The sequence below is a fragment of the Microchirus variegatus genome, assembly GCF_963457635.1.
Source record: "Microchirus variegatus genome assembly, chromosome: 9".
NCBI lineage: Eukaryota > Metazoa > Chordata > Actinopteri > Pleuronectiformes > Soleidae > Microchirus > Microchirus variegatus.
Window position 1 is genome coordinate 5,731,976 of NC_139810.1, and position 23,242 is coordinate 5,755,217.

The window sequence follows — 23,242 nt, forward strand, 5'->3', positions numbered from 1 at the left end:
TCCATGTGTCACAGGGGTGGAAGGTAAAAGGTAAACAAAAATTAAAAATACATTTTTCTTTTATTATTATTATTTAAATAAGAGCATATACTGTGTTAATAGTGCAGTACTACAAGGGCATTAATATGTAAACCGAGAAAACTAAAGTGTCTGTAATGCATTAAAAAAAAATATAGAAAGACAAAGAGAGTGACTGCACTCAAGCTACTGAATAACTTGAATGCAGACATGCTTCGTTTCAAAGAATTAAAAAAACAATAATAAATCAATGTTCAAGGCACTACATTCCTTCAAATATCATCATCATAAATACTGTTTCTCATACCACTGGTATTTGGATTCCAATGTAGTGTTTAAATTGTACGTAACACAGAGGAAAAGGCAAAAAAAAACAAAAAACAATCAATGTGAAAACTGCAATGAACCGAGAATAAAGTGAAATCCGGCTGAGTTCAGTAAAGATCAAAGCCAAAGAGCGTTAGCTAATCACACTTGACAGAATATGAACCAATGAGCCACAACAATAACACCACACCAGGTGAACAGACTGAGATTATGACACCTGGTGGATTAAACAGGCAGCAAGTGAATGTGGTGTTGTTGAATCTTTAAAATGAGAAATTGACCTAAAGACCAGAATAACTAATGATAATGATGATGATTTCATGGCAGTCAGAACATGTCAACAACAACAGGGAACTAATAAAGAGGGTCATGGGCACCAACGTCTCACTGTGAGTTCACTTCTACAGATTACAGCTGTGGATGGAGCAACAGGAAAATGTGGTTTTATCAGCATCAGGAGTGTGAGAGTGTGTCTAACCATCCAGTGATGACAGTGTGTGTGTGTGATTCTCTGGGCAATGATCCAAAGATCTCAGGGTATTGTCATCCGTGTAGAACCAACCTAAATATCAGTAACAGATCTGGGAAACGGTTTCAGGAACAACACCTTCAGGCGCTCCATGGGTCGATGTTTCAGTGGTTTTAATGTCACGGCTGATCGTGTCGGTGGTGATGTGATGTACAAAGAAGATCAACGCACTCATGTTATCCATACACACGGTGACAAACTTTAAATGAGCAGATTAGGTAGTCCTAGTGGTGTGGGGAGGGCCTTTCTCCAGGTTGTGCATAATAAGAGGGTAATTTTGGATCCCTGGGTTTGCCATTGTGGTATAGGGCGTCATTCTTGCAGCACCGAGCATTCCTACAGGACTAGGCATGCCGGACCACTGCTGATAGTAAAGCGGACCGGGAGCCGTCGCACCGTAGGAGCCTGCTGGCAGGAGGTGACCAGGAGGAGGGAGCATTGCTGAGGGGTTAGGAGCTAGGCTTGAGGGCAAACCAGGGCCTAAAGCAGCAGTCAGGGGGCAGGAAAGAGGCAGCTGGAACTTGCTGGTACCAACATGGCATTTCATCTGGAACAGAAGCGAGTGGTTTTACCAAAAGAGTGCACACCGCACATTACATCACATGTGATTTGAGCAAAAAAAAAATCCAAAAAAGATCACTTTTAGTGCACGTCTCCGTTTTCGGGTACCTCATGTGCGGCTGCTCCTGTGGGCGGAGCTTTGAATTCCAGGTCCCTTTGGCGCGTCTGTTGCTTGATTTGGTTCAGGGAGGGCCGCGGCTGATTGGCTGCCGCGACGGTCTCCTTCGCCCAGTCGTCCACCAGCTTGTGGAGGTCTTCGGTGAACGTGCCCCTCTTGTTGTTGCTGTTGTTTGTTTGGACCTGAGCGAAGCGCGCGATAGGCTGAGCGGACGGCGAGGGCGTGGCCGTGGCGAGCGACGGCTGGGTCTGACCGGAGGCGGTCTGAGCCGCGTTGGCGTTGAACGACGACCCTGAGAAGACACGAGAGGTCTTAGAAATCTGCTCAGTCAAGAAAAAAGGAAAGATCTTTCAAATCAATTGGCTATTGTATGGCGTTATGCGACTATCTTGACATGTTTTGACCACCATTTTTTTTCTGTCCGACTAAACGAAAACAATTTTTTGGTCATGCTGGGTACGTTAACTGCGTCAATGTTTTTACGCGTTTCCATGACGACTGACTGGAAAAACACACACACATGATGACTCCCGATTGTTTGACTGTAGGCATGCTAAAGGAGCTAATGCAGCCAACTGGTAAACAGTGCCTGGACTGCCGCGTTTCACAAACATGAAGTCACGCCCGTCTTTTCCCGGTCAGTCGTCATGGAAATGCGCCACAACACCGTTAATGAATGACGCGTTTGCATGACGACTAACTGGAAAAAAACTTGTGCGACGTCATGTATACGTCATGTATACGCGTTGACGTCGGCGTTGCCTCATGTACATGTTAGCACTTCGAGATCTATGATGAAAAGAAGAGCATTATAATAAATAAAATTGGTGCTAACACGGCTAACTGAGCTAACTGGTAAACAGTCCCTGGACTCACGCGGATATTTTTTCCAGTCAGTCGTGATGGAACTGCGTTGTGCATTAATGTTGACGCTGTTGATGTTAATGGTGTCAGCGATGTTGACTCCCGGCTAACGGAGCTAACTGGTAAATGGTGCCTGGACTCATACGCGTCTTTTTTACAGTCAGTCATCATGGAAACGTGTCGTGCCCAGCACTACTTTTTGGACTTTTAATACTGAAAGAATTGTCCTAATTGTTCCGTTATCAAGTAATAAAACCACTTAAGCTTTGACCGCGAAACACGTTTTCGCCAACACAGTAGCCAACAGACTGCAACACAAACGGGTAAATTCTACACAAATGAAAATGTTGGATATGCAAGCAATGACAACATTGTGCAGTCAAGACACGTAGGCACACACCGCCATGCACAACCACTATATAAATATCAAGCAATGTAACAATCTGAAGAGGACCCAAAAAACGCCACATTTTCAAAGTGCCAAAAAAAGAGAGAAAATAAAGTGCACATTCAAACATACAGACTAAAATAACAATAAAAAAAAAGGTAGTAAGGACAAGGTAAGAAAGACAGAATAAGAAAGTAAAGGAGATAGTTACTACTACTGCGCTCTTTGCCTAGACATAGTCGTTTCAGAGTGGACCCTATGAGAAGGTGAAACAGCACAAGACATCAACAGTTAGGCCAGAACACACTGCACACCACATCTGGACAAGCTGCTTCAGAAGCACACTGAGTTATCAAAACAACTGGGGAGAGAGAAAGAGGAAGGGAGGAGGAGGGCAAAGGAGGAGGGCAGGGTTTGGAAAAATCAGTGAGGAAGACTGGGGGAAAAAAGAAGCTAAGTATTTTTTATTTTATTTTCTTTCAAGTGGGTGAATATTTGTCGACTTAGTGAAGAGTGAACCTGGCCGAGCACACCTAGCCTGCTAAGCATATTAATCCCTATTAACCTGCATTTCCAAGGACCTCATTGGGACAGAGACCTTAAGATATTTTTATTGTTAACCCTAAAATAAAAGCTTTATTTTGACAGGTCACTGACTTGTTCAGCATTTTACTCAGACCTGGTATCAACGTCTGTCCTTAGACACTATACACGCTTGTGGATGAGGTCTTAGTGCTGTTTTGTATTATTAGTACTTATTTGTATAATTAGAGATCCGTTTTACATGAAAAATAAAGGATTCTATCTTTTTCATTCTTAAAAACCCTTTCAAAAACATTAGACATTTTTAGGAAATGATGCCATAAGAAATGACTGCAAAACTGACCAGACTGTAAAACTATAGTACATACGTCAGGTCTGTGTGCGCTGTAGCGCTGCCACAGAAATACACCAACAACACAGAAGACCTGGTAGCATGCGCATAAATCACTGAGCTGGCAACAGCGGAATGAAAAAGCAACAAATGGCGTTTTGAGATTTGTTGTCCAAAACTGAGAAAGTAGAGTTTCAGGGCTCCCGATCACTGATCAGCGTGAACCTGAAACTACGTGTTCTCATGGAGGATGTTAATGCCAGGTCTGAATGAGGCTAAACTGAGGTCAAATATGGAAAAAAAAAATCCATCTTTGCTGCAGCGACAAAACATCCAGGAAAAAGTGACATTTTCTTTTGGATGAAATAATCTCGTAATGAATAGAATTAATTATCTAGCTATGAATGATTAATCCATGAGCTGCCTGGTAGACTGAGCTCCCAACAGTGTTCTCTAAGACTGGGATCCCTTTTGTCGATGTGAGAATGCCTGTGAAACAAAAATGTGAAGCCAAAAAATAAATAAAAATAAAAAGTTTAAAGGAAAAAAAAAAGTCACGAGCACACATACGAGAAGGGGATTCACCAGAGTCAGCACTTGTCAGAAACATGCAGGTAACTCGGGAGAGGTGGACGGAGGAAAATCAAACAAAATAAATCAAACAAAAAGGTAGTAGTATTGATGATACAGCCCTTCATGTGGCGGAGCAAGTGTCCATCAGTGCCCTGCTGCGTGTGGCGCCTGCACCATGCACGTCTTCTCCGTCCAAACATGACGGACAGAGAGCGCTCTCCTCTGGCACAGCAGAGGGCGCTGTGTTTCCCTGGGTTATTATAACACACACACACACACGGGGGGTTGGGGGTTGGGGGGCGGGGTAAAAGGTGCCTCTACTTCAAAGATTCACAGTGGATGGAGACGCACAAATAAACAGGGTATTATTAAGGTTTGGGCACACTGACACGCTGCTGTGGGGTTTCCAGGCCCATGTTTGGAGAGGACGAGCCATTCACAAGCCTCAGCGTGTTTCACTGGGTCTGTTTGTATTTTTTATTTTTTTTTTAAAGCCAGAAGCGCTGCACAAAGCATTTGTGTGAAGGAGGAGGAGGATGAGGAGACTTTGAGCTCATAAATGAATGTCATGACCAGAGGAACGGGTACGTACAATACTTCAGACATACAGATGAATAAAAGGCATGTACAACTTCAAAAAATGTCTTTTTCGTTCAAGCTTTTGGCCAAAACACTAGGATGACACTCTGGGGGTTATTTTATATGTATAAAACAAGGATTTTTATAATTGTTCTATTCATGTTTTCTTTCTGAAACACCTAAAAATCTTTAAGAACTATTACAACTTATTACTAGTTACTTACTAGTAAAACGGCCACTGCTTTTTCAGTACACAACATTACACATTTATGCCGTTTAAGAGCACTAACCCACACAGTTAACCTGAGACCCTGTAACGGGGGTCTGCAACCTGTGGCTCCAGAGCCTCATGTATATGTTAGCACAACAGAGATCTATGATGAAAAGAAGAGCATTATAATAAATAAAATTGGTGCTGGGCGCGTTAACGCTATAGCTGCGGTTAACGGCGTCAACGTTAATGCGTGACGCGTTTCCATGACGACTGACCGGAAAAATACGCGCATGACGTCATGTTTACGTGACTCCCGATTGTTAAAATCTCTAAAGTAACACTAAACTTTGAAAATAGAGGCACATATACGCAGTACACAGGTACGCTGGTTATTTTTAGCACTGCTCTTACAGACTGCTCCAGTTCGACTGAAGGCGCGCTAACGGAGCTAAAGGAGCTAACTGGTAAACGGTGCCTGGACTCCGGTGCCACAGCACGAAAAACTGTGTTACTTTAGAGAGTCTTTTTCATGTCAGTCGTTATGGAAACACGTCATGCGTTAACGTTGACGCTGTTAACACATTAACGTGCCCAGCATTACTTTTTGGACTTTTAATACTTCAAGAATAGTCCTAATTATTCCATTATAGAGTAAGAAAACCACTTCGCCAACACAGTAACGCTATGGAGTGCTAACGGCGCTAAAGGAGCTAACTGGTAAACAGTGTCTGGATTCCTATGGCGCAGCACGAAAAACTGCGTTACTTTGGAGACTCATTTTAACAAATCGGGCCACATGCGTCTTTTTCCAGTCAGTCATCATGGAAACACATCATGCGTCTCCCACTATAGGAATACATACTTTCTTTGGGCACTGCACTAGTATAGAAAACACAACAGGTCTGAAAGTTCTGCATCTGTTGTGCAGAAATGAAGAACGTTTTCTTGAAAAAGAGTAGTTTCATATCATTCAGTTACTCCTTTTTGCTTCGTAAATACAAAAACGGCTATTTCAGTTTGCGAGGACACAGACCTAAATATCAAATTTCCCAAGCTCTGTTGTTGGGGAAAAGCAAAACAGCGTCTTGAAAAACAAAAACACAACCTCATTTAAATAAATCATAACCCTAATTCACTGTTAGCTTGAAGAAAAAGAAGCATTTTCTGGCTGCACGGGCCTTTTATTCTGGTGGAATTTAATTGACTTTAATGATGTTTTCTTATATCAAAAATCATGGATGTGAATGTGATGGATTATCCTCTGGAAAAAAAAGACTATAGAGAAGAGGAGAAGGTTGTGGAGGTGGTTGGTGAGGATAAAAATGTACTGTATGTCACAGGGAGGAGGAGGAAGAGGAGAGAGGAGTGCGAGGATCCACTGTTTTTATATTCATTAACAATAAAGAAGAGGAAGATTAAATAAAAAAAAAGGATGGAAGCGAGTGAGGGGGAAGTAGAAAAGAACAAATACAAACAGATGGACAGAGACACAGGTCCACTGAGGAATCTAGTGCGGGGTTTGCTACTAGATTTATAGGTGACTCTCTCTGACGTTTGGTGGTAAACGGTCCAGCCTGGAAAGATGAATATAAAAGAGGGAAGAAGAAGAAGAAGAGGAGGAGAAACAAGAGAAACACTTTGTAAAAGTGCACAGAGACTGAGAGGAGAAAACCCCACCAGAAAATAAAGCACCAGCAAAAGGACAATAAGAAGGATGCTACATTATGGTCTGGTCAATAAAGGAGAAACATAAATCAAATAAAAGGTTCATGTATCGAGGTGTTTACGTTTCGTTTGTTTGTTAGTCGTATTTAAATCGGTCAAATAAAAATATTTATAAACATACTCATTTAATCCCTATAAATCCAGAAAATATATGATGAGTTAAAGTTAAATTGTAGCAAGAAATGTGACTGAAAAAGGAAAATAATTCATTTAAATCTTCTATTACTTAATGCTTTGCATATATATATATGTACATATATATATTTACCTAGTTGTTTTTAGTTTTTAAAAAAAATTCTATATCAGAGTGTTATTTTATAAGCGTCTCTTTTCTATGCTTACATTGAAACCTTTTTTAATAAGCCTCATTATCTGTAACCACATGTAAACTTTATTTAAAAATATATAGTGACCAACATTTAAAATCTAGTTCTATGTATTATAATTATTATTTTTTAAGATGTTTACGAAACAATAGTGTACTTATTATTAGTTAATAGTTTGGTAATGTGACTTAAAAAAAAGGCATATTCTCTGCATTGTAAGTATTCAATCAACTGTGACACATTTTAATTTATGATACGATGATAATTTATGATAAAATAATTAAATTATGAGAGTAACAACCACAAAAGTTATTCATAGTGCTTGGAAATTGACTTTAGAGCTTCTGTTTTGTGACAGATTATGTATATATATATATATATATATATATATATATAAAAACTATACACATGGCAGTGTATGAGAGTGAGTGTCACTGCTCCGTTGGCATTGATGTCAGAGAATGTGTGAAGTCAGTTCAGTTAAAACAAAGTGGATCTGTTTGTGTCTATAATTCTTCAAAGTGAAAAAGTCTTTACCTTCACCCATATGGCAGTTTATGAGTAAGCATGTTCCATCCACACACACACACAGAAACAGAAACACACACACTGGCTATAGGGCTGGGTATCACTGCAGATCTTATCAGTTAGATTTAACTTCACAAGGCTCCCATTCGATTCATTTACAGATATTTCAGTTAACAACTTTCCTTCATTTTCACAGAACTAACGCTGCAAATTGTACAAAATTTGCACCTCTAACCTGCTGCATTATTCAAAATATTAAAGTTTACAGAAAAACAACAAGTATATTACAGGTGGTGATTCAAACTTGAACCTTCAAAACTTGTTCAAATATAAACACGTTCAAATATCAGCTAAGTAATTAGCAAGTTGTCCAGCAGAGGGTGCTGTGAGCAAAGCTTGGCCTGTACCCATGACAACTTATGACAGTTGTTTTTATATTTTCTACAATATTTTTATTGTGCTATTGTTTGTTCTTAGGTGTAAGACTGCTGCACGTTTGTATTATATTATATATAGTTATTTGTTTTTTTTTATTTATCCCTGATATACAGTACTTTGTTTCAGCGGTTGTTGTTTTGGATACAGTGATGTTAGGTTGTTTTGAGACAAGTGAGCACACAAAACGAACAAAACCGTCTTTAAATCATCTGAAAAGCAGCGAGAGGTTAAGTCTCACGTGACTGAGATACAGGATACAGGATACAGGAAATGATCGAACTCAGGAATCAATATCAGCTCTTCATAATAAAACCTGATATGAATATGAATTGGAAAACTGATTTATTGTTTTTAAACCCAGCCCTAACGCACACACAGTCATGACATGAACCTATATACTGTATATATAAATATATATATATATGTGTGTACCTTGGGCAGGGCCTGCCTGAGTGGTCATTCCGTCACCGTGTAGTCCAGAGTAGATGTTGTCCGAGGAGAACGAGCCCTTCAGGGAGCAGGGCTGCTGAGTCAGAACCTGCTCTGGGACAGAGTTGGGCCGACTGCTGGAGCTGCCGCTGGAGTGTGCAGAACCGTCAGACAGGAGTAAACTTTTAGCCGGGGAGCTCTCACCTTGGTGCAAAAGCAAAAAAAAAAAGAGCATGAGTCACACTGAATCACTGTGTGAATCACTCACCATCAGTTTAGCAAACCTGACGCAATCAGACGCACCTTTTCTCTCAGTGGCGCTGTTGAGATTGTTCTTAAGATGCTGCACCATCGGATTGAGCAGCTTCCCGGCCTTCAGCTTGTGCTTGCTGGCCCTGCGCCGACGGCCACTAGGGGGCGCCGCGTGGAGTAAGCCCACGTTGGGCGGCAGAGTTTTGCCCAGCTCCTTGTACAGATGCTCAATCTCGCTCCTCTGAAAGGCCTGCAGCTCTGAGATCTCCTTCATGTGTCTGGTGAGGAGAGACGTGAATAAATAATTAAATCAAACATGAAAACATCGTGATGGTGCTTTAAAATCCCATAGCACTGCACAAACTTTGAATTTGAATTTGTGTCGCAAAAACAATGCGTATGCAAGCGAATCATGAGCAATAAACTTGGCATAATTATACTTTTCTGTACGATATCTGCTCTTTTAATGAACCTGAAACTCAGCAGAGACTCAGAGTGACTATCTGCACATACTTTATTCTACAAACAATTGAATTTATGCTGTAAATTCAACTCTGCTTTGTTTATAGTTGAGGTTCAAGCTCATACTGTAGAAACCTGCACTAATGTGCAGAAACTCCAATACTTAGGCAATCAAAGCAGTCAGACCATGGCTCTGATTCGTGGGAGAAGAGAAATCACTTCTTTTTCTGTAAATAAGGCAATGAAATACTATAGAAAAATAAACAATCATCCATGCGTGGACGTCACTTTACTTTTCCCGTAATTTTTGCAGTTCCTTCCTCATATCTGCGTCCTCAAACTCGGAGTCGTTGTCGCTGCTGATGTAGGACGCGGGGGCAGCATGTCCCGCCGACGGCGAGGCAGCGTGACCATTCATGGCCAGTGCCTGTCGGCCCGGCGACTCAGAGTACTGCTCGCTTTTGCTCCTGCCGGAGCGTCGCAGGAAGGCCACCGCCCTCTTCATGAGGTCACTGCCGCTGTGCTCCGACAGGGCGTTGGCTGGGGGAGCGGGCTGCGCAGCAGGGAGAGCGACGCTGCTGCTGTCTTCGTCTGCCGAGTCAGAGTAGAGGTGAGAGGAGTAGCGGTGGCGGTTGGGGGTCGGCGTGTCGATGGTCTGAGCCCGTGGGATGTGGCACGGGGAGATATCAGGGCTGGAAGTGGGCGTGGCTTTGTAGAAGTTTGGTGGGGCAGAGTAACGGTTGGTGCTGTGGACTCTGGATGCTCCTGCATTTTCTTCATCAGCTGCAGGTGTTTTGGACGATTTACTCACATCTTCACTGGCATTCTCTTTCCTGCACAGGCCCTGGGTCTGACTGTGAGACCCTCCGGAGCCACTAGAGGGCGCGGTGGAACTGCAGGAGTTGGCCTGATGATGTTCCTCTGAATGGCAAGTGTCAACTGGTGAAGTGGAGATGATCTGAAAAGGGAAAGGAAGCTCATATTTACATGACGCGTTTCCATGACGACTGACCAAAAAAAATGGGCGTGGCATCATGTTTTCCCGACTCCCGATTGTTAAAATTAGTCTCTAAAGTAACGCTTAACTTTAAAAACAGAGGCACACATACGCAGTGGTTATTTGTAGCACTGCTCTTTTCGTTTAATAAACAGGCTCCAGTTCCACTGTAGGCGGGCTAACGGCGCTAAAGGAGGTAATGCAGCTAACGGAGCTAGCTGGTAAACAGTGCCAGGACTCTGGTGCCGTGGCACTAATTTACAACTAAAACATTGTACCATAAACATTGACACTGTACAAACACATTATTGTGAAGCATTGTCCGATCTTCTAAATCTTTTAAACATTACTACGCTGCTAAAACAACACATTTTATACAACCTCGATATCACAAAGCTCATATTCATAAACACGTATACATACATTTTTAACTGTCTGTGCAAACATGCATTTATTTGATATTTAGGTGTTTTGGGACCATGTTAAGTTTAATTTTGTCTTTTTCTGATATGGTCAAGCGATTTTAACCAGTATCAGACTGGAATATAATTTAGATTGGTCAAATGACATTTAGGACAGATTTGCTTATTAAGATCCTAAACAATAATGTGGTTTCTTACTTGAAAACAGCCTTTATTGCCGTATGGAGTGGATGTGGCAGTCACATCTCTTCCCTTCAAATCCCCATAAGCACCTACAGGAGGGGAAAAAAGACGATTTCTTTCAGAAAAAGCACAATGAATGACGCGATAAGGACACATTACATAAATAACGTTTCTTACCGGCCACTGCAGAGTCATTCGGTGCACCCACACTGTCGGTGCGCTCCGGAATCTGAGGCTAAAGATAAAGATAAAGAGAGAAGGTTGTGTGAGTGGGAGGGATGCAGGCATTTGAATCGTGGCAAAATGGTTAATCACTACATGTGTGAGACCAGCGCGGCGAGGCTGGACAGCAGCAACCTCCGCTGACCTCAGTTTAGACTCAAACCAGTCAGATCCTGATTTACAAATGAAGCACCACAGAAAGAGATCATGACAAACTATTGGACATGCATTACCCTCATCTCTTTATAGCCAACGGTCAAAATCAATAGCACAGTACAGGGGAAACAGTTCAATAACGATTCCATAAACTTAGCTCCTAACCAACATCTGCTCACGCTTTTTCACCGTCCATCACACAGAGTTGTGAGGACACTCAGATCTGGTATTAACATCTGCCCTCACTAATCCCATCACATGTGGACAGTGCCAAGTATGAATGACATTAAAACTCCTGTGATTCCATGAAACCCGATCTGTTTTCAAAAACACAGTGATGCCAGTGTGTGGATGAGTTTCATGTCACATGTTTGCGTGTTTGAGACAAAACAAGTAAGGAGAATTGGGGTGAACCAAAGCACAAGTTGACATGATGTAAATTATGTGGTGAACGCTACAAAATCAATGTCTGGCCACAGATTTGTGTAAAAATCAAACTGTAAAACAGCAGCAGGTCAGTGGCTCTCATCTGTCCCGAGTATGGATTGTGTTCCGAGGACAAATTCAGGATGGATTCAGATACATGTGATCAGATCACCCAGACATGGATATTAATACCAAGTCTGAACAGAGTCGCCGACATAACGCATTGCCTCGCTGACAACCTCACCTCTTATACCCTATTTTTCTAAGTGAACCTAGTTCCCTGGTGTCCTAAAGAACATGTCTGTGACAGGCTTTGGTCAAAATACCTTAAGGATGAAGCACCACAGCAGTTCAATCACTCTGCCAAAACAGCCCTGTTTAGAACGCTCTGTTTTGAGTGCCTGTCTCTTTAAATGCAAATGAGATACAGGAAACCACGTCAGCGTCACTGAGGCTAACGGCAGTTAGCATTTGGAAAAGCCATCATTTGATGACTCTAGCCGGCACATTGCAGTCATTAATAAAATGTAAATCTTCTGAGGCTGGAAGTTTGTGTAGAACTCTGTGCTGCACTGTGCAGCCAAGAATAGAACACATCACAGACTTCTGCTCTTCAGGATACTATTGCCCTCGCCTGCACTCTAGCGTTTTTTTAGGGACAAAGCGGAGCTCCGCGAGACAAGTCTCTTTGTGACGTAGCAATGAGTGCGGAAGTCAACATGTCACGTTTTATCTCCTGTACTTAGACTGAGGAGGACCACAAAAACATGACTGAGTCACCTTTTTTCACACTTTGCCGACTCATAGGGCCTCCAGAGTCCCAAATATAAGTATTAAATTGATAAAAAAGCATAATATGCCCCATTTAATGCCTAAACATAACTCCTATTCCGATGCAATTCTAAACTTTTACTGTACACATAAAACCAAGTTTAACTTTCACAGAAAACTCTACATGTTGATAGTTTTGAGCCATCATTTCTTTCTCACAACTATAAAAAGCACAAAGAAAGAGTGTATTTTACCAGTGGGTCGCCTTTCTTCTTTGAGGGTGCTCCGTCTGCGCTCTGGCCATCTGACACTGGAGGGGAGCTGACTCCTTCTGTGCTGGAGGCCTGGGGATCAGACGTCGCGGCTGAAGGCTGTGAAGGAGGATGCTCCTGGTACAACAGGTTCCGAAGCTTCTCGTCCAGAGTCTTGATGGTGCGGTCGACAAACTCAACCCTGCGTGGTCCCTCGCTGTCCGACTCTCCCGGCCCCCCGCTCGCCGACTGCTGGTGGCTCGACGACTGGGAGTTCTGGGAGCTCTGATGTGCTGGACTCTGAGGCTGCGAGGTCACTGTGCCGGGCTGCATGGCCGTGGCGTAGGGTTGCTGCAGGACCACAGACTGGTGGGAGGCCAGCTGAGGGGGCAGCTCTCCAGTGGGACTGATCTTCTCCTCGTTCGACTGATTCGTTTGAGATGAGGCCAAACCACCAGCGACTCCTTTCTCTGAGGCGTTCACATCCAGAGAGACAGGTGGCACAATAGCACAGCACGGCATATCCACCACCATCGAGACAGCAGAGATGGCCGAGATGCAAGGTTCTTCCACGGGAAGGGGGTTCGGATGTCTGACACCACCAGCAGCAGCTAGGGAAAGCTTAGTCACACAGGGCTGAGTCTGCTGGACTTGAGCTTTGCCAATGTTTTGGTTCGGAGGCTGCACTGAGGTCTGAGAGGTTGAGGAGGAGGATGGGTTTTGTGAGGATAAGGACGCGGCAGGTGCGGCCACTGTAGATGTGTTGCAGTTGTTTTCTGACTCTGAAGGAAGGAAAACGATCAGATTCAATTAGGGGAAGAAAATGAAGGTCCTGGAGAGTTACATCACCGCTCATCTTCCCCAATCAGGCTCCTTCAGTTCAGGGAGGATAAATCCTGCATTGCCACCACTGCAGAAGCACTCTTACATAACTGACCCCAGAACAGTATAACCGCACACTCTAGTGCATGTGCAGCATCTTCAATATCAACAACAGGAAGACACAAATAATTACATTTATTCAATTGAAAATGTGCTCCTGGCAGAAAAAAGCAAACCCTTGTATTAAAGAATTTGGTTTAGTAATGAGCTGCATACCCTGGGCTGTAGAGATGTGAGACGAAGTCTCGTCTTTGTCCGGCATGGGCGTCTCTGCTACAGGGCAGATAATAAACCAGCGCTTCCCAGTATGGAGGACTGTCAATGACACAGAGTAAAGACATAAATCCACTTATATTGAAAAATCTGTGCAGAAGATGAAACCTAATAACCGACCATGTAAAGGCACAATGACACAGAAACGTGGGAATACAAACTTACACTACCGTTCCAAAGTTTGGGGTCACTTAGAAATGCCCTTATTTTTTAAGGAAAAGCACTTTTTTTCTATTCCAGCTGCAAACGTCTGGTTTTTAATGGAATATGTACATAGGTGTATAGAGGCCCATTTCCAGTGTTCTAATGGTGCATTGTGTTTGCTAATCGCGTTAGAAGGCTATTGGATGATTAGAAAACCCTTGTGCAATGATGTTAGCACAGCTGAAAACAGTTTGAAGGGCAAAATTTATATTATTTCTAATCTTGTCATATTGTATCTTGTATATTTTCTATTCATTTTGCAACTCTTTTGATAAATAAAAGTGTGAGTTTTAATGGAAAACACAACAAAGAGTATAGGCGAGCCCAAACTTTTAAACAGTAGTGTATATTTTATATATTATTGAACACATTCTGATTATAGCATGAATAAATGAAGATTTCTTACCATTTTGTTGGTACACCAGCTGTTGGGTGCTGGGTGACGATGCCTTCAATTCCAAAAGAAAAAGACAGATTACTCAGAGCTGATACATAAGACATTCAAACCGTTTTCTCAAGTAGCCAAAGAGATATAAATTAAAACAGATTCAAATTTCACTTTAGAAAGTCTGGTATTTTTTGGCATCGTTGACGCAAATTCATCTTCATAGTGCCGTCAAGGCTCTTGTAGACGGCCAGCATTATCACAACACTAATTATCTCACAGTTTCTTTCTCACCTCTGTTCCCAGAGTGTCAGCTCCCTCACTCTGTTTGGGGCTGCCTCCCTGATCGGAGTTCCTCTCGCCCTCCGTGTCCTCGCTCAGCATGTCCTCGGCTTTGTCCACGATGTCCTTCAGCTGTTCAATGAAGACCTCCTTCTCCAAAGGTAAAATGAAATCGTTCTCCACCTGAAAGGAAAGTACGAGAAGCAAGACATCTATAAATACATACGAGTTCCGTCAGAGCGACAACCCAAATAAAACGATTATGACTGTCTCCTGCACACCATGTATGTGGCAATCTCCTCTGGTGCATCTCCATCCAGGTCAAACTTGAACGTGACCATCTTGTGGTTATGAGTTTCCAGCTGACACTCCACCATCTTGTCCCCAGTGTTACACACCTGCAAAAAAAGAGTTCACACAACGCTGATTCAGTCTACATGACTGTGATATATACACATATATATGTTAGCGCTGAAACAATTAATCGATGAATCGATTACTAAATTAATCGACTATTTTGATAATCGGTTTGAAGCTTTTTCATAATTAAAACAAGATTTCTGATTGTTGTAGCTTCTAAAATGTGAATATTTTCTTGGTTTCTTTGCGCAACATAACAAAAAAATCATTAAAACGGAATCATTTTGGGTTGTGACAAGACATTCAAGAACATCGTAATTTCCAGGTTTAACAAACACCGATCAACGTTTTTTAACATTTTCTGACATTGTATGGACCAAACGATTCATCAAGAAAATAATCGACAGATTAATCGACTACGAAAATAATGGTTAGTTGCAGCTCTAATATATATATATATACACATTATATATATATACACACACACACACACACGTATATACATATATACACAGATACACATACGTGTATATATATATATACACACACACACAGATACACATACATATATACAGTACAAAAATACATATATACATACATACACACACACACACGTACATATACACACACATATATATACATATACACAGACTGCATATACACCACTCACATTGAGCATGCTGAGCTTCGGCCGGCTGGTCTTCTCCTGGCGAGAGCGAGTGCGCGTAGACCTGCGATGGTGTTTGCGGACTTTGGCGTCACCTTTACCTCCGTGTGTCCCCTCATAACCGTCACTCATCTCCTTCCCCGACATGGCGTCAGAGTTGACACTGGTTTGGGAAAACATAAGGTACATTAGGTGTACGCTCTGCTTTATTCATTTGTATCTCGATAGTAAATAAGTCGTTTTACTATTGAGGCGAGTGCAGATAAGAAACTAATAAACAGATACGATACAGTTCAGAAACGAATAAAAACCAATTTGCTTTGTCTGTGTAAAACCTTTTATACCTTTTTGTTCTATTATTTGTGATGTTTGTAAAATATGCTGAACTGCAACAGTTGACAAGGTTGATTCCAACTTTTTAAGTTTGAACCACAAAAGACAAAACACAGCTTATTAAATCTCATTAATGTTAAACATAAAAATGCATTTATTTGAAATGCAGTCATTGATGTGCAAAGATTGCGTACAAAAAGAAAAAGGTACCTGTCATAGCTCTGTCCTGAAGTGTGTTTCTCTGTGGCTTGTTCCTGAAACTGAGTGAATTAAAACATTAGTTAATTTACTTTCTGAGGGAAGAGGAAGAAATGTTATTGTGTGTGCTGATATACAACGCTGAGACGAGTCATGTGTCCATACCTCTGCGTTGGCCTCTGTCGGACCCTGACCTGCGACTCCCGTTACAGAAGCGAGATGTTTCTGCTGAGTCAGACCGCTACTGGCAGACCCGGATGATGCTCGCTGAGAGTCCAACGGCTGCAGCGCAGGAATTTGGCCCTGGACCTGACTCTGACTCTGGGCCTGCAGGGCCAGCTGGCACGGGTTGTTACCGTTGTCCAGGTTGGCAAAGGAGGTGGCTGCGCCTGGATCAGGCCCATTCTGCAGAGGTGAGGAGAAAAGTGCTGGCTGGACAGACTGAGCAGCGGAGATGTGCTCAGGGCGGCTCACCTGGGCCTGCTGTCAAAAAATAAGACAACATTTAATACTTTTATTATTATTATTATTATTATTATTGTACATTGTTACACAGTTTGGGTTGCAACCAATTCCTCCAGTCCACTATGTTTTCATCTATAATGTACACTACTGTTCAAAAGTTTGGGGTGACTTAAAACCCTTGTGCAATGATGTTAGCAGAGCTGAAAACAGTTTTGCTGGTTCTTTGACGAAAGGGCAAGACGATCATTTGGAATAAAAATCATTATTTCTAATCTCGTCAATGTCTTGACTATATTTTCTAGGGCTGAAACTAACGATTATTTTCAAAATTGATTAATCGGTTGATTATTTTCTCGATTAATCGTTTGGTCTATGAAATGTCAGAAAATGTTAAGAAATGATGTTGATCTTGTCGAATGTCTTGTTTTGTTCACTAATTTCTTTGTTATGTGGAGCAAAGAAACAAAGAAAATATTCACATTTAGGAAGCTGAAACAATCAGAAATCTTGTTTTAAACATGAAAAAAGCTTCAAACCGTTTAATTGATTATCAAAATAGTTGACGATTAATTTAGTAATTGATTAATAATTGATTATTGGATTAAATGTTTCAGCTCTAATATTTTTTATTCATGTTGCAACTGTTTTGATGAATAAAGTGTGACTTTTAATGGAAAACACACAAAAAAAAGTATAGGGGACCCCAAACTTTTGAAAGGTAGTGTATAAGAATTCCCATTTTTATTATTTAACTGATTGCACTTATACATGTAAATGCACATTATCTTCATATCACGGATTAAACCATCCTTAACTCGCACACAAACACACTTCACACCTCCTCAGTAAACATCTGCACTTCACTGCAGCCATCATAATTACCTGAATTAGAGACTGAGTGCTGCCATTGTTGGGAGGGTGTGTGTTTAGCGACGGGGAAATGTGTGCATGTATTGAATGGCTGGTAAATGCTGATATAATTGCAGGTTGTGAATGAGAAGCATCACATCTAATGCTCTGTTTCAAAGCAGCATTAGGCTGGTGCTGCGGGGACGTGGGCTCCATTTGAGCCAGCATAGGTGACGGGGAAGGTATGAGGGAGACGGGGACGGGTGAAACAAGTGACTTTTCAATGTGCAGAGGGGAGACAGGAGAGATGGAGGGAGTCACAGGAAGAGGCTGACCGGGAGACAGGAAGATGGGATTGAGAGAGGAGGAGAGTGAAGGGTGAGAGGCAGTGCAGGAGTGAGGACAGGAAGTTTCAGAGTCAGGCACAGCTGTCATCACCTGGACTGTGGGATACTGTGAAGGAAACTGAAGGGGAAAGGAAAGAAGGGAAGAAGAAGAAGAAGAGGAAAATCAAACATTCTAGAGAGCCAAGTTCAAACATAAGACGCGGGCGAATCAAGAAAACTTGCTTCAAGGTCAATATTGTTTCTGGTCTGTAAATAAAACATAACAAACAATACCTTCCCTAACCCTACATATTTGCCCTAACCCAAAATGTTGCGCGTTCTCGTTAGAGCTTAGATCAGGCCCAAAAAAAATTGGAGAAAAAACGGTAGACTCCACCGGTAGAATTGTCAACATGTGACCATAGGCCAGCACGCTCGTTACGTTCACTACACTAATTTGCATATAGTGGTGTCCCAATTCCATAGGAAAGCCACTTCCCTCAATGAGGGGAATTTACGGTTGAGGGCACTCCAAACCAAGTGGAAACTTTAAGGGGGAGAAATAGGACAGGGCCTTACTTTAAGTGCTTTACCTAACCTATTTAAAGCAATTGACGCTTGTGCTGCCATAACTGAGGATTCAGAGTGATGCCTGAACAAAGCCCGGTGGCAGTAAGTAATGTCAGACATTAATTTTCACCATTTATTGAAAAAAAAAACCAAGCCCTTTATCGGACATGACGAGAATGGTGTGGTTGTGCCACATAATCATATTGGAGCCATTGCCACCGTGTCAGAGCTGCCTGCTGAACTAATATAATAGACCAATTCTTAAAGGAGACATATTATACCCTATTTCTCCAAGGTAACCTAGTTCCCTGGTGTCCTAATGAACATGTCTGTGACAGGCTTTGGTCAAAATACCTTAAGGATGAAGCACCACAGCAGTTCAATCACCCTGTCAAAACAGCCCTGTTCAGAACGCTCTCTTTTGAGTGCCTGTCTCTTTAAATGCAAATGAGACGCAAGAAACTACGTCAGCGTCACTGAGGCTAACGGCAGCTAACAACAGTTAGCGTTTGGAAAAGCCATCATTTGCTGACTCTAGCCGGCACATTGCCGTCATATATAAAATGTAAATCCTTTGAGGCTGGAAGTTTGTGTAGAACTCTGTGCTGCACTGTGCAGCCTAGAATAAAACACTTCGCAGATTTCTGCTCGTCCAGATACTATTGCCCTCTGGCGTTTTTTAGGGACAAAGCGGAGCGCCATGAGACAACAATTCCAGGAATTTGCACAATGTGACGTCACAATGAGTGCGGAGGTCAACATTGCGTGATTTGTCCACTAGCGTCTGTGTGACATAAATTCTGTAATCTTCTCGGTTTCGTGGACCATACGCACCGACAGTGTGAGCTTCGTGTAACACAACACTCTCCAGTCTAGTTGACCGTAATGCACCGTTGTCTTGGTCAAAAAGAGACAACTAAGAAGACCGTAACCATGGCAACTCCCAAGTGCTCACACATGTACAACTCCATGCTCAAAGAAAGCAAGGACAAAAAAAATAAAAGGCCAGGCAAACCCCTGTTAAGAATTTATCGCTGCTAAAATGGAACAGAGATCGAGTACAGCGTGCGTTGAACTCTAGACTGACGCGGACCCTCTGCTGGTAGGTTACACACATGCAGAAACAGACCTGGGGTGGCCGTGTTGGTGGTAAAGAGGTCGATGTCTGCAGAGGTTGAAGTTGCTGATGGACATTGGCCTGAGCTGGCTGCTGAGGAGGAAGTGCCTGAGTCAGCACACCAGAAGAGGTCTGGCTAAGATTCTGTCCGTCTTGTCCTAGCTGTGAAATGCTTTGACCAGCAGGTAAATTCTATAGAAGTGCAAGGAAGAGGAGAAAAAGGAGGGAGGATGTTCAATAATGGCAGCAGATTTAAATTCTGAATCTGTTTTTTCCTGCCATTGATTGTTTTTCCTGGTCTCTTAAGCCTGGAATCCACTCGAAAATACTTAAGTAGTTTAATACCAATAAACACACGCATACAGTAAGCCTGGGAGGACTGGCGGATGCAGGAGATAAAACCGCTATTATTGTTTTCATTACTGCGTACATTATCTCTCTTGGCTCTTGTCCTAGGAAATCCTGTTTATTGAACTGTTCCTTTATTTTTCATCCACCCCCAACACAGCTGCTTCCAATGCAGACTGCACCACAGTCATAACCAGGGAAAAATAGTGCAGAGTAGGATCAAGAACGCTGCATGAACTGGTTTGAGCGCAGTGAATTTTTTTTCCTGACCCACCCACAGTGACAAAGAGTATCTAGTCATTCTACCTGATTCAGGAAAGCAGCGATGCAAAGATAGGGTTGAAACTGATGAGAAATGAAAACAGGGGCAAGGTCAGCGGAGGGAAAAACAACACAAAATTAACAACTGGGGCACCGAGCGATAAAGTACTGCGTCATAACTCACCTGTTGGGAAAAATGTGGTGCCTGGCTTTGCTGGACAGAGGCAGGAGTAGCTCCTCCGAAGCTCTGTGGAGCAGCAGTGGACTGTGCCGGCTGGTACTGGCTCTGATTCGAGTCTGCTGCAGAATGAAGCTGAGAAGTTGAAGGATGAACTTGTTGGACTGTAGACTTGGTTCCATCCTGGTTCTGACTGTGCTGCTGTGGCGTTGAAGGCATGTGCTGATGTTGAGGCTGCTGCGTCATTTGTTGGTATACCGGATGCATATTATCTTGGTGCCCAGCATGTTGTGTTTGTTGCTGCACACCGGGTTGAGTATTCTGTGGTAACAGCTGTTGGTGCTCTTGCTGAATCTGTTGTTGGCTGTAATGTGCTGGTGTGGACGAGCTCGGGCCTGCAGTCTGCTGACTTGACAGCTTGACTGCAGCATGGATGTGCTGCAGCGTGCTGGGCGCTTGTGCAGGATGACACTGGGCCACGGATGCAGTAGCTGCTGCAGCGACTGATGCTGCAGCTGCAGTCTGTTGCTGAACTGGAGCAGGATATCCTGATGTAGCCTGAGCTTGTTGCTGAGCTGGAGCCACAGAGTTCTGAAAACCTGTTGCGTGCTGCTGCTGTTGATAGCCTGGTGCCTGTTGTTGTTGTTGCACACTCGGTACATAATTGACAGAGTTGCCTGCGTTGTGGATGCCGGGATACAGAGGAGCAGGGTAACTGTGTCCAGACTGGAGATACTGCAGTGGTGTGTTCATTGTTGTGCTCGCAGAAGGTAGGCCCTGGACAGCATGATGATTCTGGTGACATGGAGAATTCGTCTAAGGAATCAAAGTAGAGAAAGTAGAAGTTAGACCCTCCTCGTTGGGTGTTTATTACACTACCGTTCAAAGGTTTGGGGTCACCTATACATTTTTTTCTTGTTTTCCATTAAAATTAACCTTTATTCATCAAAAAAGGTGCAAAAAGAATAGAAAATATAGTCATGACATTGACAAGATTAGAAATAATGATTTTTATTCCAAATAATAATTTTGCCCTTTTGTCAAAGAACCAGTAAAACTGTTTTCAGCTGTGCCAACATCATTGCACAAGGGTTTTCTAATCATCCAATAGTCTTCTAATGCCATTAGCAAACACAATGTACCATTAGAACACTGGAAATGGGCCTCTATACACCTATGTACATATTCCATTAAAAACCAGAAGTTTGCAGCTAGAATAGTCATTTACCACATTAACAATGTAAAGAGTGTATTTCTGATTCATTTAATGTTATATTCATTGACAAAAAGTGCTTTTCCTTTGAAAATAAGGACATTTCTCAGTGACCCCAAACTTTTGAACGGTAGTTCAGGTCATGAATAACAGACAGCTACTAGTTTTACCAGTTGTATAAAAAATCATACCAGGTGCAAGTATTATGAAAGGATGAGGGATAAAAATAAGTGAATGTAACATCTGTTTCAAACAATGAGCAGGCGGTGACAGGTGTGGGATAAAATAAGGATACAAGGGAGCAACAGCAGACTGAGAGAAGGGATATCAGCCACCCCTTCTTCAATCAAGAGGCCATCTTTTCAAGGCAAGCTAAGGAGAAAGAGAAGTGTGTTGCTAGTAAAGCAGAAATACAGAAAATATTAAAAAATCTGAAGGGATTGGTTAGGGTTAATCAGCAGGAACTGTGCCCATTAAAGACTCCTCCACCCTCCTTACTACATGATCAAGCTTATGATTGTGCTAGAAAGATGGTCAGCTGTAGAGGCCTACGCAGGCAGCAAGACTCAGGAGAGGAGACAGGAGACCAGAACCAGCTCCATGCAGAATCAATGTTATGCCTCCTACAGGCTGGGAGAACTTAGTAAAGCAGGTGTTGGCTCCATATGGGAAGTGGAACTGTGACCTACCACTGCCACAGGAACTTCCTGGAAATGTTCTTGGTCCCCACCTGAACTTGCACTCAGGAGATGACTCGCCTGGCTGTTGTCCTCATGGCTGCAGGCAGGTCTGTGGGGATGCAGCAACGAGGCTTGGGTAGGGGTGGGGTAACACGGAGGTGCTTTGCGACTGATTATATTGAACAAGGACTTTTGCAGCAGCGAGAAATCTGAGCAATCGTTGGAACTTTTCGGCCGAACGTAACCAGGAGCAGTCATCGTCGTTTCGCCGGAGAACGGGTGGTGTCTGAAGTCGCACGGACAGTGGTGTGATGGCACGATAAAGGACGGGTGGCGGTGAATGCCTTCTTGTGACCTCAAGAGAATCATGGACAGACAGGCCTGGCACATGTGGGTTTTATGGAAGTGGTTGTGAATACCAAGGAGACTACTGAGGTCAGAGTGTCTGCGTACACTTGGCATGGGTACGGTTAAGTTCTCAATGCCCTCCGATGACGGTCGGATGCAGGTGTCGCTGAGGCGTCGGTACTCTGTGACGGGGGGAACCTGCAACGCTGGGAGAGCACACCTGTGGGGAAACCCATCCTTAGCCTCTGCATGAAGCTCAGACGGACAGAGTTCCGACTGGTCTTCTGGAACAGTCGGGTTGGGACTGATTGGTCTCCGGGACTGATTGAAGGCGTGGAGTTGAGCTATGTGGTTTGCCCTGCGCGTGTCAATAACCGGGGCACTTCCTCTCCGTGCTGCAGCTCCCAAATGAGTCCTGAGCCCCCACATTTCGCCCTTTTCGCAGGAGCGAGGACGATCTGTCAGAAAGGGGCTACTGTTCTGGCACTGATTGAGGAACAATCCAAAAGCAAAGACGTGTTACTCAAAATGAACAGCTTACATAACTAGAGATGCACGATGATATCAGGCCTGATTAATTACCAGCCGATTTTGGGAAGAATATCATAAGAGTATGTAATTTTACTAGTGCTGGACACGTTAATGCTGGTTAATGACGCTAACGGCATCA

At 42.9% G+C, this 23,242-nt stretch overlaps 1 protein-coding gene across 1 annotated transcript in view; it reads right to left on the reverse strand.

Moving 5' to 3' along the window:
* Nucleotides 1–1,088: 1,088 nt before the first annotated feature.
* LOC310931780 (serine/threonine-protein kinase WNK2) overlaps nt 1,089–23,242 on the reverse strand; it is a gene marked incomplete at both ends in the record, with an annotated part of 49,776 nt that continues 27,622 nt past the window's right edge. Inside the window, 22 exons of the mRNA XM_083895009.1 lie at nt 1,089–1,421; nt 1,544–1,845; nt 3,017–3,061; nt 6,521–6,619; nt 8,495–8,695; nt 8,795–9,021; nt 9,499–10,163; nt 10,823–10,896; nt 10,985–11,042; nt 12,637–13,415; nt 13,732–13,830; nt 14,399–14,441; nt 14,672–14,842; nt 14,941–15,057; nt 15,690–15,849; nt 16,230–16,273; nt 16,383–16,700; nt 17,565–17,996; nt 19,557–19,736; nt 20,199–20,237; nt 20,338–21,147; nt 22,234–23,058. Coding sequence (XP_083751135.1) covers nt 1,089–1,421; nt 1,544–1,845; nt 3,017–3,061; nt 6,521–6,619; nt 8,495–8,695; nt 8,795–9,021; nt 9,499–10,163; nt 10,823–10,896; nt 10,985–11,042; nt 12,637–13,415; nt 13,732–13,830; nt 14,399–14,441; nt 14,672–14,842; nt 14,941–15,057; nt 15,690–15,849; nt 16,230–16,273; nt 16,383–16,700; nt 17,565–17,996; nt 19,557–19,736; nt 20,199–20,237; nt 20,338–21,147; nt 22,234–23,058 — 6,021 coding nt within the window. The remainder of the gene's footprint in view (nt 1,422–1,543; nt 1,846–3,016; nt 3,062–6,520; nt 6,620–8,494; nt 8,696–8,794; nt 9,022–9,498; nt 10,164–10,822; nt 10,897–10,984; nt 11,043–12,636; nt 13,416–13,731; nt 13,831–14,398; nt 14,442–14,671; nt 14,843–14,940; nt 15,058–15,689; nt 15,850–16,229; nt 16,274–16,382; nt 16,701–17,564; nt 17,997–19,556; nt 19,737–20,198; nt 20,238–20,337; nt 21,148–22,233; nt 23,059–23,242) is intronic.